The sequence below is a fragment of the Oncorhynchus gorbuscha genome, linkage group LG03 (genome assembly GCF_021184085.1).
Source record: "Oncorhynchus gorbuscha isolate QuinsamMale2020 ecotype Even-year linkage group LG03, OgorEven_v1.0, whole genome shotgun sequence".
In the NCBI taxonomy this organism is placed as follows: Eukaryota; Metazoa; Chordata; class Actinopteri; order Salmoniformes; family Salmonidae; genus Oncorhynchus; species Oncorhynchus gorbuscha.
In genome coordinates, this window is record NC_060175.1 from 87,529,386 (window position 1) to 87,548,919 (window position 19,534).

General features: G+C 40.1%; 2 protein-coding genes across 4 annotated transcripts; one reads left to right on the plus strand and one right to left on the minus strand.

Moving 5' to 3' along the window:
• Positions 1-3,938: 3,938 nt before the first annotated feature.
• LOC124032144 lies at positions 3,939-7,055 on the plus strand. Of its 3 annotated transcripts, none has more exons than XM_046344284.1 (5): positions 3,939-4,144; positions 4,383-4,510; positions 5,081-5,228; positions 5,474-5,637; positions 6,073-7,055. In XM_046344284.1, exons 1-5 carry the CDS (start codon positions 4,108-4,110, stop codon positions 6,127-6,129), a joined length of 534 nt encoding a protein of 177 aa, XP_046200240.1. In that variant the 5' UTR covers positions 3,939-4,107; the 3' UTR covers positions 6,130-7,055. The 3 variants fall into 3 exon arrangements, 2 of the variants coding, with proteins under 2 accessions (XP_046200240.1, XP_046200239.1); XM_046344283.1 differs by having other exon boundaries at positions 3,940-4,144; positions 4,380-4,510; XR_006838216.1 differs by lacking the exon at positions 3,939-4,144 and having other exon boundaries at positions 5,022-5,228.
• Positions 7,056-16,319: 9,264 nt separating this feature from the next.
• Positions 16,320-17,399, minus strand: LOC124017814 (melanocortin receptor 3-like). Its single transcript, XM_046333030.1, has one exon. The coding sequence runs from the start codon at positions 17,313-17,315 to the stop codon at positions 16,320-16,322; it is 996 nt and encodes a 331-aa protein (XP_046188986.1). The 5' UTR covers positions 17,316-17,399.
• Positions 17,400-19,534: the final 2,135 nt, after the last annotated feature.

The following is a 19,534-nucleotide window of genomic DNA, read 5'->3' on the forward strand; positions in this document are numbered from 1 at the left end:
AAGGTTATTGCGGAACAATACAGGCTATCCTAGTGTTGCTTTACTCTGGCACGGGTTGCTGTGACCCACCCTCTGTATCCAGGCCCAGAGGCAGAGGTGAGAAGTTGGCAACAGCCACTCCAAGACAATGCTTTCTTGTAAAAACAATCATGCAATGTGAGACAGGCTTGTGTGTGCTCACACTGACCTGTTCAAAATATGAAGCAATTTAATCCTCATCAAATGAAATGATGAACTATTATGAAAGAGGCTGTTTCTTTTCCATGTCAGCGAAATGATGAGTCGGTGAGTTGGGAGTAGAACTTGGCTTAGACCAAGATGATGATGTCATACTGTCTGCCACGCAAGTAACATGGTTGGAGTATTTCATGAAACAATTTGTATCTTCTAATGTGAAAATGTAGTAAAAGTTTTGTATGAGCTGCAAGAAATGTGTGTCAGACAATGTTTACATGTCTTGTGAGACCAGGATGGTGTGTGTGTGTGTCACATGGGAAAGTGTCCCAGCTGTGTTAGGTGCTAGGCCTGCTGGAGACCTAGAGAGGAACCATTGGCTTATTTCATTGCAGCACAAAGGCAAACACTCAGAGGATATCCTCAATCAGGGGCCAGAGAGTGAGCAATGAACAACCTCGTTGACAGAAACATGGAGCCCTACACTTGCAGCTGGGCACCCTAACAACCTTGGGGATTAACTGTAGTTTGCAACACTCTGGAAGTAGTACAGTACAGAATATGGAGGATCAGGTTAAAACTTTCCACCCCCAAAAAAACACAGACACAGTCACTCCTTCTGGAAATTTAGCAATGACTGTTTTTAGACTACAGTATATGCAATTTACTACATCGATATTTTAAAAATCTTTGGGAATTCTCCTTTGCAGCAGTTGAGAGGATGTCCTCTGTTTTGCACACACTGAAATATTGTATCAGTTGCAGCACATTCCACAGCACTTGAATAAGATGCTTCCTACTGACCATAACATCAGAACACCTGGACGTTGGCATGGTCCAACGAGGGAAAGATTATTTTGACAGTGTTACTAGCCTCATCATCAAAATAATTGGGAACATATTTGTTAGACCAAGTGGATTGGAATATTCCTTTCTACTTTATAGCAGTACATCTTCTCAAGGCATTGAGCAATATGAAAGCAATTATAATATGACATAACTTTTAAATGACTTAAATCACAAAGAGCCCAATTCTGAATCAGGAAATGATGCCTTTCTTATGCACGCCTTTCCTACGCACTTCTCGGTAGTTGGTATTCATACTTACCTTATGAAGGTGCGTAAAGGGCTTTGCAGGTACGGTTCCCTTGTGCACGCCTTTCCTACGCACTTCTCAGTAGTTGGTATTCAGACTTACCTTATGAAGGTGCGTAAAGGGCTTTGCAGGTACGGTTCCCTTGTGCACGCTGAATATGTCATTGTAATGTAATTCAACCTCTGAAATCCCTCCCACTTCCTGGCCATGAGACTCATAAAGTTTTCATTCAATAGGGTTTTCAATACATTTATCTTAAGTCAATATGTTGTACCTTTAAGTTTTAGAATTTTGTTGACAGACTCAATATAATTTATTGAGAGAACGGGTTCAGAATATTAGGTATCAATGAAAGAAATCCATCTAAATATATGCATATTGTCTCTGTTTAAGCACCAATTGGTAGGTTAATGTAATGAGTATGATGGGAGACAGAGTGCTGGTTTCAAGCGCAGGGTGCAACAGGTGTTTATTTAGTGAAGGACCACAGGAGAAGGCAGGTAGCAGGGTCCAGGGATAGGCAGAAGGTCATACACAGGGAATCCAAAAAGGTAACAGTACTGTCAGGATTTGGCCAGGGTTGTTCCGGTTTTTGGTCACTAGATGCCCCCATTGTGCCTTTTGACCTTTTCTTTTCCCTTGATCCCCATTATTATTTGCACCTGTGCCTCGTTTCCCCTGATTGTATTTAAACCCTTTGTTTTCCTCAGTTCTTTGCTCTGTGTTTGTATGTTAGCACCCAGCCCTAGTACTCTGTGAACTCTTGTTGATCCCGGTGGACTCTCTTGTGGAATTCTGTTTTTTTGTTCTTGTTTGTTTGTTTTTGAGTATCTTTTGAGGCTTTTTGTGCTTTACCTTCCACCTTGTGGATTTACCTTTTTGTCTTGGAGGATTACCTTTGTTCTTGTGGAATTCCTTTTGAGGTTGTGGAGTTACATGTTTTCCTGAAGAACTTCACTTTTTACTTCATTAAATACACCGTCTCAAGTACTGCCGTGTCTGCCTCATCTTCTGGGTTCTGCCGACTATTCGTGGCTCAGTTGGTTAAGTGACTGTTTCTCACTCCGGAGACCCGGGTTCGTAACCGGGTCCTGACAAGTACAGGCAGGGAAAAAGCTAATAACGTAGTCTGGGAGATCAGGCAAGGGGTTAATGACAGGAAATCTGATAGGCAAAAGTACAGTCAGGGAATAGGTTAAAAAAACATTGTTAGTGTGAACAGCCAAAAACTATGATACACAGGAGGTCTAATATGGAAATGAATAGCAGTTAGGGTTAGGATGGTATTCATGAATCATCATTCTGAAAATTGCCACATTCAGTTCTTTAACCCATGGTAATGTTGGAAGATTAGTGTATTTACATTTATAATAGGGAGAATAGTTTACAATAGTAGGCTATACCCATGTCTATTTCCCGTACTAACCATAGAACTGTGTGATGACACAACCAAGTATTGCGGCATGTGTCGGGTTCAAATTGTTACAGATTACTAATTTACCTACTTCTTATCAATAACTCTTACCAAGTGGTAAATTACAGTGCATGGAGAATAGAAAATGTGATGTGATGTGTATAGAAAAATAATAAGTACATACTTTTTCCACTTGGAACCGGAAGGTTCGCTACACCTTATTAATGGTTTCCTCGCATGTAAAGGTGGTGGAATTATTAGGGAAATAAGTAATGGTCAGAATACGGTGTATCAGTAGACACACCTCCTCCACACCTTCATTTATTCCATCTCCACCTATAACGAATTGTGGGTGAATAGCATGCTATTCTCATGCTTAAATTCAAGGTCAGAATATGCATAAAGAGAAAAGTTTACATTCCTTTTACACATGCTGATGTCTAGTAGGAATGAGCCTAAAAATCCAAATGAACCTATCCAGCATTAAGCAATTATCTCCAAGATCACCACTTCTTACAAATGTATAAACACTCACAGCTGCCATGACCAGCTTTCAATAGGAAGCGGCCAAGCTTCCGTTGATCTTATTTGGTCCTCAGCAGCAGCTTGCTACACCTCCCTCCCTCCCTGTTGCTCATTGTGTCAGCATCTCCTGAAGAAGGCATTGTTTAATCCAGATGGTTGGAATCCAAAGACCTCACTCTTCCCTTTTCCATAAAGTCAGTTGCCTAATAATAACTCATATATCTCACTACCTCTTTCATCAACAAGAGTGACACATACCAAAAAGGAGAGACAATGGGGAGGTCCTCTGGATGAAAACAACAGGATGAGACAGTCTCTTACTGTATGTGTTTGAAGTGAGCCTGTTGACTGCTCTGTATCATGATAACTCCTGAGTGGAGGGAGTTGGGTTGCTTAGCTTTCTTTCTTGCTGGTTTATCAAAGCAAGTAATAAATCCATAGTCTGTATTTTAACTATTGTAAAAAGGATTTAATTGAATCAAACACCATTTACACATAACTGCCACATGATGGCATGATATAGCCACTTTTCTCTTTGGCTCTGTCTTTGCGTGTTTTTGTGTTTTTGTGTGTGTGTGTGTGTGTGTGTGTGTGTGTGTGTGTGTGTGTGTGTGTGTGTGTGTGTGTGTGTGTGTGTGTGTGTGTGTGTGTGTGTGTGTGTGTGTGTGTGTGTGTGTGTGTGTGTGTGTGTGTGTGTGTGTGTGTGTGTGCGCATGTATGGGCATCTGTGACATTTTAGAGAAGAGGAAGCTATTCTTTCGATTTAAACAGCTCTTTGGAAAAAAAAATATATAGGCCTAACCTTAGCCTACCTCTCACAACTTCCCACTAACTTTTTGCAATTGTATGATTACCTGCTACTGTAGAGCAGGTCTTCAAATCATAACTTCTACTGAAGATGCATAAGAGATATCACTATGCTGATTTGGGTTGGGGTAAGTGTGAATTTGCTACATTATTATCATATCGATGGTTTTGACAATGCCCTCATTAAACGCAGGCCTAGATGGTTGGAAGGTTATTTGTGTCAGAATGTACAAATAAATAGAATTTTCACGTGGGACATAATTGTGAAATAAAAATGTTACAGTTCAAAACAAACTCACTTGCTTCTCACTCGGATTTAAAAGTTGTCTTCTATGTGTTTTTTATTTGATTTGTTTGTTACAGCAGTGTATGTGATGGCCAGTTTAGCCCTATCCGATAGTCTACTAATAATCCAAGCAGAATGCAATGAAGATGTCTCTATGAAGTGTGAAGCTGTCCAGGATAAGAGCTACCGATCTGTTACATGGTATAAGGTAGGCTACAGTATTCCATGATAGGTACTGTATTATTAGCTTATCATCAGTGAATATCTCTATTTCAGAGACATTCATTTGGGTATTCATTGATGATGTGAGCAGGTTATTAGTTCATCTTTTAAATAAAAACATGTATACAATTTTGTACTGTAATGGCAAATATTATTTTTGTATTCGTTTTGACATATTACATATTAAATACAGTATTGTTATTAGGTTAGAGCATTTATATTCAGTGAGAGAAGGCTTAAACAACTCCCTCCTGTATGAGACATTAAATCTACCCATTGGTCACAGATGTCAGTTCCACTTTTAGTTTTGATTTACACTTGGTTGAGCTGTCAACTAACATGAATTCAACTTGAAATCAATAAAAAATGTGTTGAAATGACGTGGAAACAACGTTGATTGAACCAGTTTTTGCCCCGTGGGTAATTTGGATCCATTCCTCTGATACAATAACAGAATAGATCAATATAAATACATTATTTTTTTTCTCTATATTTAGCTGAACAACCAGACTGGTATTATCAGAAGAAGTAACGGTGAGAAGCCATATCCCTTTAGATTTCCCCGACCTGCTGGGTTTGGACCAATGGACAGTCTAGTTCTTCCCAGAGTCAGGCCGAGGATGCAGGGACATATCAGTGTCTCCTCAGGGCCAACATAGGACAGACTAACAGAGATTCAAAGGTCACCCTCAATGTATCTACAGGTAAACTGTTACTCACTATTTTGGTTTGACATAGAGTAGAATATGGAAATTGATAGTACTATAACCTAGGTTACAATGAGGGTTGATTCATTGATTGTTTGGATACATTGCTTTAATCACCATAAAAGCCACTGGGCCAGGCAAAAATCCAGGTTGCATGGGACAGTACAGGCCAGAGAATAACTTATGAAAGTGAGCATACTGTATATTTCCTGGTCTTCTTAACTCTTATCATATATCCACAGATTGTGTGATCCATACTACAGTGGCAGTGACAGCATGGCAGAACGTGACATACACTACCCCAATGTGTCCCATACAATTGGTTGAGGTCTCTGTCATATGGACTTCATGTGGATTCTTGATTCTGGGCCTTGTCAAAATCGCTCTGTGTCTCATCTCTATGGGGGTAAATCAATATTCTTCACATCCAAATATATTTTCTGTATAGGCTATTTGGTTTCATGGTAGTAGAATATATACAGTGGGGCAAAAAAGTATTTAGTCAGCCACTAATTGTGCAAGTTCTCCCACTTAAAAAGATGAGAGAGGCCTGTAATTTTCATCATAGGTACACTTCAACTATGACAGACAAAATGAGAAAACAAATCCAGAAAATCACATTGTAGGATTTTTAATGAATTTATTTGCAAATTATGGTGGAAAATAAGTATTGGGTCTTTGGGTCTTTAATATTGTAGGTGAGATGATTCAATCGACAGGAGATCCACTCTGTGAGGTGACATTTACTCTCAAAGCGGGACCTCTCAGCAGCTGCCACCACATCCTCTTGTTTTTTCTCCAAAGTGCGAACATTGTATTCACATATTTTTTTTCTCAACAGGTTGTTCGAAACATCAAGAGGAGTCATAGCAGGAGAAAAAAACAACAACAGTGGTAAAGAAAAGCTTGTCACAAACCCACGTTCTGAGCGCAGCGGTCTCAAGAACTGCTGGATTGTTAGGTCTCTGGACACATTTGTTAAGCTGCGTTAACACATGCAGACCAATTCTGATTTTTTTCCCCGATCACATCAGATCTTTTCACATCAGATATTTTTCAGCACTGATTGAATTGGTCAAAAATATCAGAATTGGGCTACCTGTGTAAACACAGCCCTAGAGAGTTCACTATGTCACCTGGATAAAATTTTACATTTGTGACAGATGTAATCACTTAAAGTAAAACCAAACAATGTAATGAAAGGTGTAAATATCTGCTTCAAATATATTTCTGCTTTGTTTTGCTAAAATCTTGCAGTAATACCCTGAGCAGCTTTCCAGCAAATGCAGTTCTGTATACTTATTGTAGACCCTACTTATCACAGACTACCGTATCGATTTTATTCTGCCAATACCAGAGTTGATGAGTGAAGATGCATTGTTTTGATTTTCCTTCCAACCACTTTGTGAAAACTTTGATGCTGATGAGGTATGATTCATGTCCAGAATAGCCAGTAGCCCCTGCTGATTGTGCCTTATTGAGTAAACTCAACGCTGTTCAAACAGCAGGATGCTGTGAGGACAACTTAGGGCAGGGGTTCTCAAACTTCTTTAGCCCACAACCTAATTTTCATATCTGAAAATTCTTGCAACCCCAATCATGTGAAAAAATATGTAAAATTATGTAATTAACAGCCAATGTTTACTTTTTGACTTTTTGACTTTGCTCTGGCAGTCAATTGAATAACATTCTAACAGTATTTGTCACGCCTTGGTCTTAGTATTTTGTGTTTTCTTTAATTATTTGTTCAGGCCAGGGTGTGACATGGGGTTATTGTATTGTCTTATTGGGGTGCTTTGTAGGCATTGGGATTGTGGTTGATTAGGGGTGTGTCTAGTTTAGGCTTGGCTGCCTGAGGCGGTTCTCAATCAGAGTCAGGTGATTCTTGTTGTCTCTGATGGGGAACCGTATTTAGGTAGCCTGGGTTTCACTGTGTATTTCGTGGGTGATTGTTCCTGTCTCTGTGTAGTTTCACCAGATAGGCTGTAATAGGTTTCACGTTCCGTTTGTTGTTTTTGTATATGTATGAGTTATTTCATGTATCACGATCTTTGTTCATTAAAGACATGAGTAACCACTACGCTGCATTTCGGTCTGAATCTCATTCTACAAACGAAGAACGCCGTTACAGTATTTCTGATTGTCTTCTCAACTCACCATCACATACTTTTAATGTGGGGCTAATGACAGTCAATTGCAAGTTAGTCTGACATAATGTATCTTATCTCACCACCACTAATGAGATGGATGTGTTTGATGCATGTCGAGTCGGAGCTTCTCAAAGTCAGGGGACGTGGTCAACAGCGTACACCTCATCTCTGCTGTCACATCCAACCTGGATCAATATTTGGTTTTAATGCAGGCGAGAGCACTGAAACCAGCTTCACACACATATTAGGTGGCGAAGAGTAGCCTACCATGAGTTTTATGGTGCTTTCAAGACAACTGGGAACTCAGAAAAGTACGAGGTCAAATCATGACGTCAGTGATTGTTAGGTCGGAAAGTTGGAGTTCTAGAAAATTGGAATTCCCCGTTGGAGCACTTTTCTTTCCAAGTTCCTAGTTGTCTTCAACGCACTGAAGTCTGAGATTTCCGAGTTCCCAGTTCCTAGTTCCCAGTTGTTTTGAACTTGACCATTAATGCTCAGAGGGAGACGGCAGGGAAATTCCCTTTGAGTCAGGAACCAAAACTCCTCTGTAGTGAACTTGAATGCATTGTCTTCAGCATTCGGTCACATGACAGTTCATCAGCGGTTCAATTTCACTTACCAGCATGACAACTGAGCCAGGGTCACAGTCAAACGAATTGGGAAATACAGTAGGTCCCAAAGTGCTCTTCAAAGCGTTGGAGGTAAGCAGTCATCACTCGTATGGGACACTTACTGATGCTGTTTTCTGTTATTTTCTTTTAATTACACAGAAAGTCAACCAAGTCTGTATTCTTTAGATCCATTGTGAATGACAGTACCTCTCTTAATATGATTTTTTTTCTCCAAAATTCCCCCTCAATAACCACCAAGCCTCGGTACACCAAGCCTCGGAACATTGTCATGCTCTGATCCAATAACTTCATGTAGTTTTGCGAACAGGTGTACAAGTACAAGGATCTGGTTTGATGTAGTTTACAATCAAAGTTACCTGCTGCAGTAAATTCTGTGCTCAGCTCTTTTGCCGCCAGTTGCTCTCAGTGTATCATACAATGGTCCATATGGCAGAGGGAGATCCATTCATAACTAGAGTTTAGAGGCCTGCATGCCGTCCCAACGTAGATGGAGCCCCATCTTTGCAAAAGCCCACCATTCAATCCCATATGGAATCTGTTTTCATCAATACAGCCATGCAGAACACTGAACATCCTCTATTCCATTTCATGCTCTGGAATCGTGAGAAAGAACAATATGTCCTCGTGAATAGCATCCCCCGAAATGTATAGCGAACAAAAGTCAATGCGTGGGCAACTCAGCCCTCACAGTTCAGTCAGAGTTTCCTCTTGATTGCTAGCAATAGCATAACTTCTTAATTTAACAGTGTTATCTTTGACAATGGTATTGATGTGTGTTTCTGTGCCTCTGCCTCTGCCTCCCCACACATTGTTTTCACCATATTCATTGCAGCCGGTAATATCAAAGTCTCTGCTATAGTGTGTGGTTTCACAGCATAGTGGGCCTAGCCATTCACCTTTGGAATTATTCAAGTGTGGCCTTTCCCATGGTCTAAGGGCACTCTCTGGCTCAATTTGATCGTTAGAATTGAATAATTTTAATTTAGGTTTTTAAGGTTAAGCACATTTCAATGATTTTGTGATACAAAGAAGATATTATAATATACACTATATACACAAAAGTATGTGGACACCCCTTCAAATTAGTGGATTTGGTTATTTCAGCCACCCCCGTTGCTGACAGGTGTATAAAATCGAGCACACAGCCATGCAATTTCATAGACAAAAATTGGCAATTGGCCTTACTGAAGAGCTCAGTGACATTCAACGTGCCAACGTTATAGGATTTCACCTCTCCAACAAGTCAGTTTGTCTAATTTCTGCGCTGCTAGAGCTGCCCCGGCCAACTGTAAGTGCTGTTACTGTGAAGTGGAAAGGTCTTGGAGCTACAAAAGCTCACCCATGAAGTGGTAGGCCACACAAGCTCACAGAACGGGACCGCCGAGTGCTGAAGCGCGTATTGCGTAAAAATCGTCTGTCCTTGGTTCTAATACTAACTACCGTGTTCCAAACTGCCTCTGGAAGCAATGTCAGCGCAAGAACTGTTCTTCGGGAGCTTTAAGAACGGGGTTTCCATGGCCGAGCAACCGCACACAAGCCTAAGATCACCATGCGCAATGCAAAAAGTTGGCTGGAGTGGTGTAAAGCTCTCATAGGACTCTGGAGCAGTGGAAATGCATTATCTGGAGTTATGAATCACGCTTCACCATCTGCCAGTCTTACAGACAAATCTGGGTTTGGTGGATGCCAGGAGAGCTCTACCTGCCCGAATGCATAGTGCCAACTGTAAAGTTTTGTGGAGGAGGAATAATAGTCTGGGGCTGTTTTCATTGTTCTGGCTAGGCCCCTTAGTTCCAGTGAAGGGAAATCTTAATGATACAGCATACAATGACACTCTTGATGATTCTGTGCTTCCAAATTTATGGCAACAGTTTGGGGAATGCCCATTCCTGTTTCAGCATGACATTGCCCCTGTGCACAAAGTGAGGTCTATACAGAAATGGTTTGTGCGCGTCAATGAGCGTCTGCGTAGAAAAATAGAAGTCATTTCTATTTCTGACGCAGATTGCGCTGCCAGTCCTGCCTCTCCCATCTACTCATTGGTTTATAGGAGCAGGTACCCACGTGCAATCTCTTCATTGGTTATACCCACGTGGGTGATTGAAAGATGAACTTTGTTGCTGGTCGTCGTGGTAATACTATGAAAGTTTAGATGCCAATCACCATATAAGTTCAAAGATGAAAAAGCCTGGAAGGAGGAGAGATAACTAGAAACAATTCGGTTGACCGTTTTGTGTGGATTAATTGTCGGTGTAGAGGACCTTGTGCATTTCAGGTAAAATAACAACTCATTGTTTATATTCCAGGACAAATTAGCTAGCAACAGCAAGCTAGCCAAATAGGACAAATTAGCTAGCAAGTGCAAGCTAGCTAGCTAAATTGCCATATGTGTTTAATGCTTTTCGACCTGTCCCCAAATTAATGTAATTGGTTCAGAGTTTGTTTTGATATTTTAACCTGCGTGTCGTGATCGCGTTTAGTGTGGGGGGACAAAATACATTTAAGCACGATGGCGCACGATGGTGCACGCGCGCAGCCGGTTTGGGTTCTGTGTTAGGGTCAGGCAGTGGGGATTTCTATTGTTATTGTACTTTCATGTTATTAACTATGTAGGCCAGAATATTAAATTCTTAGAAGGCTAAGGTGTTTTCTGTATTCAATTGTATTGTGCCTTGTGTTTTGTTGTTGTTTTTAATCTAATTCTCATTTTAGTATCTAGGCTTATTCAGGTAGTGAAGGGATTTTACCAGTTTGCACTTTTGTTCGCACAAGAAACACCTACAAATTTGTTCAATGTATTACCGTCCCCATTAACATCAAATCTACTCAATTGGTCACATGCACACGATACAGTGAAATGCTTGCTTGCTAACTCAACTCAACAATGCAGTACAATAACAATGTTAATCAAGAATCAATAACAATGTTAATCAAGAATCAAATGCCAAATACAAAAGTCCCAAAATAACAAGTAGTAATAAAAAGTAGAATAAAAAAATCTAGATCGTAACTGAGTGAACAGTCTGTGGCTCGGTTGCCTGGAGTCTGTGATGATCATCCAGGCCTTCCTCAGACACCGGCAGAGGTTGTTATGCTGGCACCACTCTGCCAGGGCTCCAACCTCCTCCCTGAAGGCTGTCTTGTCGCTGTCGGGGATCAGGCCTACCAGTATCGTGTCGTCAGCAAACGTAATTATGGTGTTGGAGTTGTGCGTGACCACGCAGTAATGGGTGAACAGAGAATACAGGAGGGTACTGAGCACACACCCCTGGGGGGCCCCCGCGTTGAGAGTCAGTGTGGCAGAGGTGTGGTCGCCTACCCTGTCAGGAAATCCAGGATTCAGTTGCAGAGGGAGGTGTTCACACCCAGTGATTGAGATGACTCAGAAAAGCTACATTTTTAATATATAGCACTGTTAATATAACCTATGTTAGTGAATTTATGTAACACCTGCGTTGGAGGAAAATTCTTAGCAACAACAGAGTGATCAGCTTGCATTTAAACCTCTGTCGTATCTCTGTCTGTCTGTTTGTCTGTGCTATGTTTCCCTGTTTAAAAACAACCCATCAAGAATGTATGTGTAACCAACAACTAAGAAAATGATTCTTTGTTTCATCATTGATAATCCTCCTACTGCCCATAAAAGGTTGTTGCTGTTTCAGTTCCTGTCCCTGCTTTCTTACCTAAAAATTAAAGGCAAAATTAAAGAGCTATAAATCACCCTCTCCTTATTGTTCTCCAGCCTGTATTGGCCTTAACCTGTGTGTGTGTGTTTGTGGGGGTGGGGTGGGGGGGGGGGGTGTCCTGCTAGGTGCATTGGCTGACAACATCTACTGAGTAGACAGAGGCTAACCCTGATTTGGCGTAAAGGGATTACACTGTCTGGTAGAATCAGATTAACGGAACATACTCTATGGATCACATACATATCATTGAAATGTACAGAGGTGTGTCTTCTCATTCAAATCAAAATCAAATCAAATCAAATTTTATTTGTCACATACACATGGTTAGCAGATGTTAATGCGAGTGTAGCGAAATGCTTGTGCTTCTAGTTCCGACAATGCAGTGATAACCAACAAGTAATCTAACTAACAATTCCAAAAAAAACTACTGTCTTATACACAGTGTAAGGGGATAAGGAACATGTACATAAGGATATATGAATGAGTGATGGTACAGAGCAGCATACAGTAGATGGTATCGAGTACAGTATATACATATGAGATGAGTGTGTAGACAAAGTAAACAAAGTGGCATAGTTAAAGTGGCTAGTGATACATGTGTTACATAAGGATGCAGTCGATGTTGTAGAGTACAGTATATACATATGCATATGAGATGAATAATGTAGGGTAAGTAACATTATATAAGGTAGCATTGTTTAAAGTGGCTAGTGATATATTTACATCATTTCCATCAATTCCCATTATTAAAATGGCTGGAGTTGGGTCAGTGTCAATGACAGTGTGTTGGCAGCAGCCACTCAATGTTAGTGGTGGCTATTTAACAGTCTGATGGCCTTGAGATAGAAGCTGTTTTTCAGTCTCTCGGTCCCAGCTTTGATGCACCTGTACTGACCTCGCCTTCTGGATGATAGCGGGGTGAACAGGCAGTGGTTCGGGTGGTTGATGTCCTTGATGATCTTTATGGCCTTCCTGTAACAACGGGTGGTGTAGGTGTCCTGGAGGGCAGGTAGTTTGCCCCCGGTGATGCGTTGTGCAGTCCTCACTACCCTCTGGAGTGCCTTACGGTTGAGGGCGGAGCAGTTGCCGTACCAGGCGGTGATACAGCCCGCCAGGATGCTCTCGATTGTGCATCTGTAGAAGTTTGTGAGTGCTTCATTGAGGGTCGATTGAATTAGACTAGGCACATAGACTACACAAATAAATAGACTGTGAAAAAATGAGTACTCCACCTGTTGGTGATTTTTTTTTCAACAACCAGAGCTGTGACGCAAACCATTTGGATATCACATTTTATATATATATATATATATATATATGAATCTCATTGCATGTATTTAAGAAAAAGTGATTCATAAAGGCTCAACATGATTTTTCACATGATAAATATTTATCATGTGAAAAATCATATAGGTTCATAGTACTATTCGTTGGTAGATGGCAAATCGTGCAGTGCACACACATGTTGAGCTTTTATGAATCCCTTTTTCTTAAATACATGCAATGAGATTCATTATCCCTGACTTGATACAGACAGGCTACAGCAGACCAGATTATATACAGCTCAGTGCTAAAGTATTCAGACCCCTTGGATTTCTTCACATTTTATTGTGTTACAAAGTGGGATTTAAATGGATTTAATTGTAATTTTCTGTCAACAATCTACACAAAATATTCTGTAATGTCAAAGTGGAGATAAAAAAAAATTTCATTGCATAAGTATTCAGCCCCTTTGTTTAGGCCGGCCTAAATGAGTTCAGGAGTCAAATGTAGCTTAACAAATCACATTATAAATGACATAGGACTCCCTCTGTGTTACAGAATAGGCGTTGACATGATTTTTGAATGACTAACCCTTCCTATGTCACACATACAAACAACATCTGTAAGACCCCTTAGTCAGGTATTGAATTTCAAGCACAGACTCAACTACAAAGACTAAGTAGCTTTTCGAAAGCCTCTTAAAGAAGGGTAGTGATATGTAGATGAGTAACAATAACAAATCAGACATTGAAAATGTCTTTATGTATGGGCAAGTTAATAATTATGCTGTGGATTATATATTAAACCACCCTGACACATCAAAGGTACAGTCCTCCTTCTGAACTGAGCTGCAGAACAGCTCAGGGATGTAACCATGAGGCCATTGGTGATTTTAAAACAGCTACAGAGTTCAATGTCTGTGATGGCAGAAAACTGAGGATGGATCAACAACACTGTAGTGACTCCACAATAATGACCTAAATGACAGGGTGAAAAGAAGAATACAAATATTCCACAACTTGCATCTTGTATGCAATAAGACACTATACTTCAACAAAACACAGCAAAAGAATACACTTTTTGGCCTAAATGCAAAGCCTTATGTTTAGGGAAAATCCAACACAACACATTGCTGAGTAACTGCCTCCTTATTTTCAAGCATGGAAGTAGCTGCATCATGGTATGGGTATGCTTGAAATAGGCAATTACTATGAAGTTTTTCACAATAAAAATAAACAGGATGGATCTAAGCACAGACAAAATCCTAGAGGAAAACCAGTTGATTTACACGAGAGACTGGGAGAGGAATTCACCTTTCAGCTGGATAATAACCTACAACATGAGTCCAAATCTACTCTGGAGTTGCTTACCAAGAAGACAGTGAATGTTACTGAGTGGCCAAGTTACAGTTTTTACTCAAATCTACTTGAAAATCTATAGTAATACTTGAAAATTGCTGTCTAGCAGCCAACATTCCCGACATCTTGACAGAGCTTGAAGAATGTTTTAAAGAATAATGGGCAAATGTTGCACAATCCAGGTGTGCAAAGCTGTTAGAGACTTACCCAGAAAGACTCACAGCTGTAATTAATGACTAAAGTGTTTCTAACATGTATTGATTGACTCAGGGAGCTGAATACATATGCAATGAAAAAATTAGATTTGTTTAATTTTTATGAATCTTTTAAAAATGTCTTTGACTTTGACATTACAAGAGCATTTTGTGTAGATTGTAAAAAAATGTTAACAATGAAATCCATTTTAATCCCACTTTGTAACACAATAGAATGTGAAGAAATCCAGGGGGAATGAATACTTTTGCAAGGCACTGTAAATCACCCTATTGTTTGTTTATTGATGTTTTTTATTAATCTATCTATATTCACATTCTGCTAATGTGTCTTCCTTGCAGTCAAGGTAAGAATATGAATATTTCTAATTCATAAAATTAGTCACTCATGGTCACTTTTAATCTTTCAATTTTTACTGTTTGCTTCTCACATTTTCACAAACACTATGTACACATGAAAACATCTTCCCAATAGCAAAGCCACTAAGCCAAACCTGCATGTCACAACAATGTCCATATACACAGTGTCCATATAACAATGTCCATATACACAGTGTCCATATAACAATGTCCATATACACAGTATCCATATAACAATGTCCATATACACAGTGTCCATATAACAATGTCCATATACACAGTGTCCATATAACAATGTCCATATACACAGTGTCCATATAACAATGTCCATATACACAGTGTCCATATAACAATGTCCATATATATAACAATGTCCATATACACAGTGTCCATATAACAATGTCCATATACACAGTGTCCATATAACAATGTCCATATACACAGTGTCCATATAACAATGTCCATATACACAGTGTCCATATAACAATGTCCATATACACAGTGTCCATATAACAATGTCCATATACACAGTGTCCATATAACAATGTCCATATACACAGTGTCCATATAACAATGTCCATATACACAGTGTCCATATAACAATGTCCATATACACAGTGTCCATATAACAATGTCCATATACACAGTGTCCATATAACAATGTCCATATACACAGTGTCCATATAACAATGTCCATATACACAGTGTCCATATAACAATGTCCATATACACAGTGTCCATATAACAATGTCCATATACACAGTGTCCATATAACAATGTCCATATACACAGTGTCCAATGTCCATATACACAGTGTCCATATAACAATGTCCATATACACAGTGTCCATATAACAATGTCCATATACACAGTGTCCATATAACAATGTCCATATACACAGTGTCCATATAACAATGTCCATATACACAGTGTCCATATAACAATGTCCATATACACAGTGTCCATATAACAATGTCCATATACACAGTGTCCATATAACAATGTCCATATACACAGTGTCCATATAACAATGTCCATATACACAGTGTCCATATAACAATGTCCATATACACAGTGTCCATATAACAATGTCCATATACACAGTGTCCACAGTGTCCATATAACAATGTCCATATACACAGTGTCCATATAACAATGTCCATATACACAGTGTCCATATAACAATGTCCATATACACAGTGTCCATATAACAATGTCCATATACACAGTGTCCATATAACAATGTCCATATACACAGTGTCCATATAACAATGTCCATATACACAGTGTCCATATAACAATGTCCATATACACAGTGTCCATATAACAATATCCATAAACACAGTATCCATATACACAGCGCATTGAACAACCACATTGAAAGCCTTTTCTGTGCCTTTTTAAAAATGACCAACAACTACAACACTTCAGTATTTACAGTGGAAAATACTACAAGTGCCACTGAAACAACAGAGGATCTCCTTGAAGGTTTTGCGCATCTCGAGACTGCGGAAGGCATAGATAACGGGGTCTATGACAGAGTTACACATGATGAGCACCAGGTAGGTGGTAAAGTGGGACATGTAGCAGACACAGAGCTGGTTCTTGGGACAGGTGATGAGGAGGATGAGGTGAAGGAAGAAAGGTGCCCAGCAGCATACGAACACCCCTAGGAGGATGGTGATGGTGATGGCTCCCTTCATGCAGGTCCTCTGGGGCACCACACCCTCCGCGGGAAGAACAGCGATGCGCTTGATGTGAAGCCTCGCCAGCAGGAACATGTGAACATACAGAGTGGCCATGAGCACCAGCATGGTGAAGAAGATGATGATCAGACACACAACGACTGCCTTGCTCTCTGAGTAGACGATGAAGACTATCCCACAGAACACACATGTCAGCCAGATGCCACCGATGGCCAGGACAGCCCGCCGCATCGTCACGATGCTGTGGTAGCGTAGGGCGTAGAAGATGGTCACGTAACGGTCAATGGTGATAGCTAAAAGGTTACAGATTGAGGCCACCAGGGAGATACAGATGATGGAGTCAAAGAAGTTGTCCATGAGTTGAATAAAGTGGTCATCTGCCACAATCAACCGACTGTTCAGCGCAGCGATAACCACCGTCTCTAGTGAGTTGGAGACACTCACAAGCATGTCAGCAGCAGCAAGACTACACAGGAGTACGTACATGGGTGAGTGGAGGTTCTTGTTCTTCACCACTGCCAAGATCACCAAGATATTCTCCAGAAGGCTGACGATCCCCAGTGTCAGGAACACCTCAGCTTGGATGTGGACTGCCTCACACAGACCAGGCTCGATGCCGGTCAGGTTCCCCTGTTCGTCCTCCCCAGCCAGAGACTCCCTGGTGGTTTCATTGAGCTGAAGGTCCAGCGGCAGCAGATGGCTATAAGTGTTGTTCATCAGGTGGGAATTTGGACAACAGTTCAATGGGGGAGATGCAGGAATGCAGGGATACAAGGTAGTGAGTGAGCCACCTGCCCCTTAAGAGCCTCTTCTGGAGCCCTGCTGCTGAACGTTTTTACTCCTCCTCTGAGATCAGAGCTAGAGAGAACTGTGGTTATCTGCTTTGCTCCTGAGCTCTGAGAGCACTGTAAGCCCCCCCCCCCCCCCCGGTCCAATTCAATGAACACACAGACAGCCTGAACATGGGTGTTTGTTTATACACACACATACACATAAGGACACTTGTGCGCAAACACACATTCAGTAGTTTGACATAGACTAAGTTGTTTCACGTTACGCAATTTTCACTTGACCTGATAATACTTAATCGATGACAGTAGCCCTTTCCTGCAGTCAAATGACCTAGTGGCCTCAGGGGTGGAATGTTATTAATATTTTCTTATGTACATGTCAAAACTAGTCATAAAATAATGCAATATATGTCACAACAGGTGTAAATATATGGGTCATGACAGTGTTACGAGATATTATGACAGGTTATGACAAGTTATGTCAGTTGTTATAAAATTTTATGACATGGTTATGACTGTGTCATAAAGTGTTATGACAATGGCTGTCAAGTAAAGTGTTAGCAATATTTTTCTAAATGTCATAATTAATAAACATTATTTCAATTTTGTTATATTTCAGTCTTTTGTGATGTATGTAAAGTGTAATATTGGAATGCAAACTCAAAATTGAATACATTTCAACTCAATATCTAACATGGTCCAGGAGTCTTCTTTATTGTAAGTCCCTTACCATGTGTGTGAGGTGTATACTTTTGTTTCAAAGTAGATTTGTTTAAAACTACCAAGAAACTAGCCCACTGCAGTAAAAGGTTCATTCTATTTGACTGCCTTCTTGAAAGTAAAAATAACCTAGCTAATTGAGAAACTTACAGTTCATTCAACTGACAAGACCGATGGTGCATGTAAAATCTAAATCGAGAAGAATCATTGTTTCAAAAGTAGCTCTTTTGCACAAAACTATTTAAAACAAAGAGATTTGGTTGTGCACACAAAAAAATGGCATTTTAGCATTTAGTTCTTATAGTAGCTACTAGCTAGAACCTGAGACATATGTCCTTATTCTCTCTATGAGACTTGTCAGAACATATAGCATAAGAACAGGTCTAACCTTTTCTGTCTGTTTGCATTTCATCCAAGATAGCATTACACAACTGGCATGGATTAAGACTTTTCTGTTGTTGTTGTTGTTGTTGTTGTTGTTGTTGTTGTTGTTGTTGTTGTTGTTGTGATATTTACAAATGAGGTGGGAAGACAGTTGATTTGCAGTCAAGCTGGAAATGCCAATATTCAGGGTCATAGCAGGTAAAAAGTAAACAGGGCCATTTTTTTCATCTACGAGCATAGTTGCTTAGTTGTACTGTTTGCTAAGCGTAAACCACAACGTCATGTCCTAATCTGGTTCAATAGACAAAGTTAGTCTGGGGATGAGGTTATTGTTATGACTCATGGCTTTCATAACCAATTCTTTATAACAATTCAATAATGATGAGATGGGAGACGGGAATCAGTTAAGCTATTGGCATCTCAACATATACAACTCCCATGAAGCTCTACGGCAAAACCCCAATACACAACAGTTATGGTTAGTCCATTGCCTGTAGCTATGGCTGACTGTCTGTCTTTAACCTTCTCCTCACCTAAACTGCATGCACCCTGTTATTCTGATTATGTTATTTAGCAGGAAGAATACCAAATAATATATTTATATGATTAAAACGTCACTTGTGCAGATCACAAACTCGTTATTACCGTTGCTGGGGGGTCTTTCTTCATTTAAGAAACTTTAATATTAATAGGTTTACACACATACTGTATTTTTCACACATACCACAAACCAGTTTGTATGTATGACACAAGTTATGACACTAGAGGGCACCTCTGCATCACAGATAATAGTTCAACTGTGGAAAGTATTGCTTATTCCTGTGACCAAGAGCAATGGAGGGTTGGCTCTGACCTCTAAGAGGCCACCAGAGTCGTGCCAGCAGTGAAGAGACTGTTTCTGGCCAGGGTAGTCATAAATGGCTTTAGAAAGCTGAATAGAGAGGCAGCTACTCCTGTGGGAGAGAAACAAACCTGCCATTGCCTTCTATTGAGTATTGCCAGATCAGACAGTTGGCTACCAAGTTTTTATCCTGCTTTTAA

Coding starts and splice junctions, on each gene's coding strand:
- LOC124017814 (XM_046333030.1), bottom strand. CDS start 17,315: ATGAACAACACTTATAGCCATCTGCTGCCGCTGGACCTTCAGCTCAAT.
- LOC124032144 (XM_046344283.1), top strand. CDS start 4,108: ATGCATAAGAGATATCACTATGCTGATTTGGGTTGGG. Junction 4,145..4,379: donor CTATGCTGATTTGGGTTGGG/GTAAGTGTGAAT, acceptor TGTTTGTTACAG/CAGTGTATGTGATGGCCAGT. Junction 5,229..5,473: donor CACCCTCAATGTATCTACAG/GTAAACTGTTAC, acceptor ATATATCCACAG/ATTGTGTGATCCATACTACA.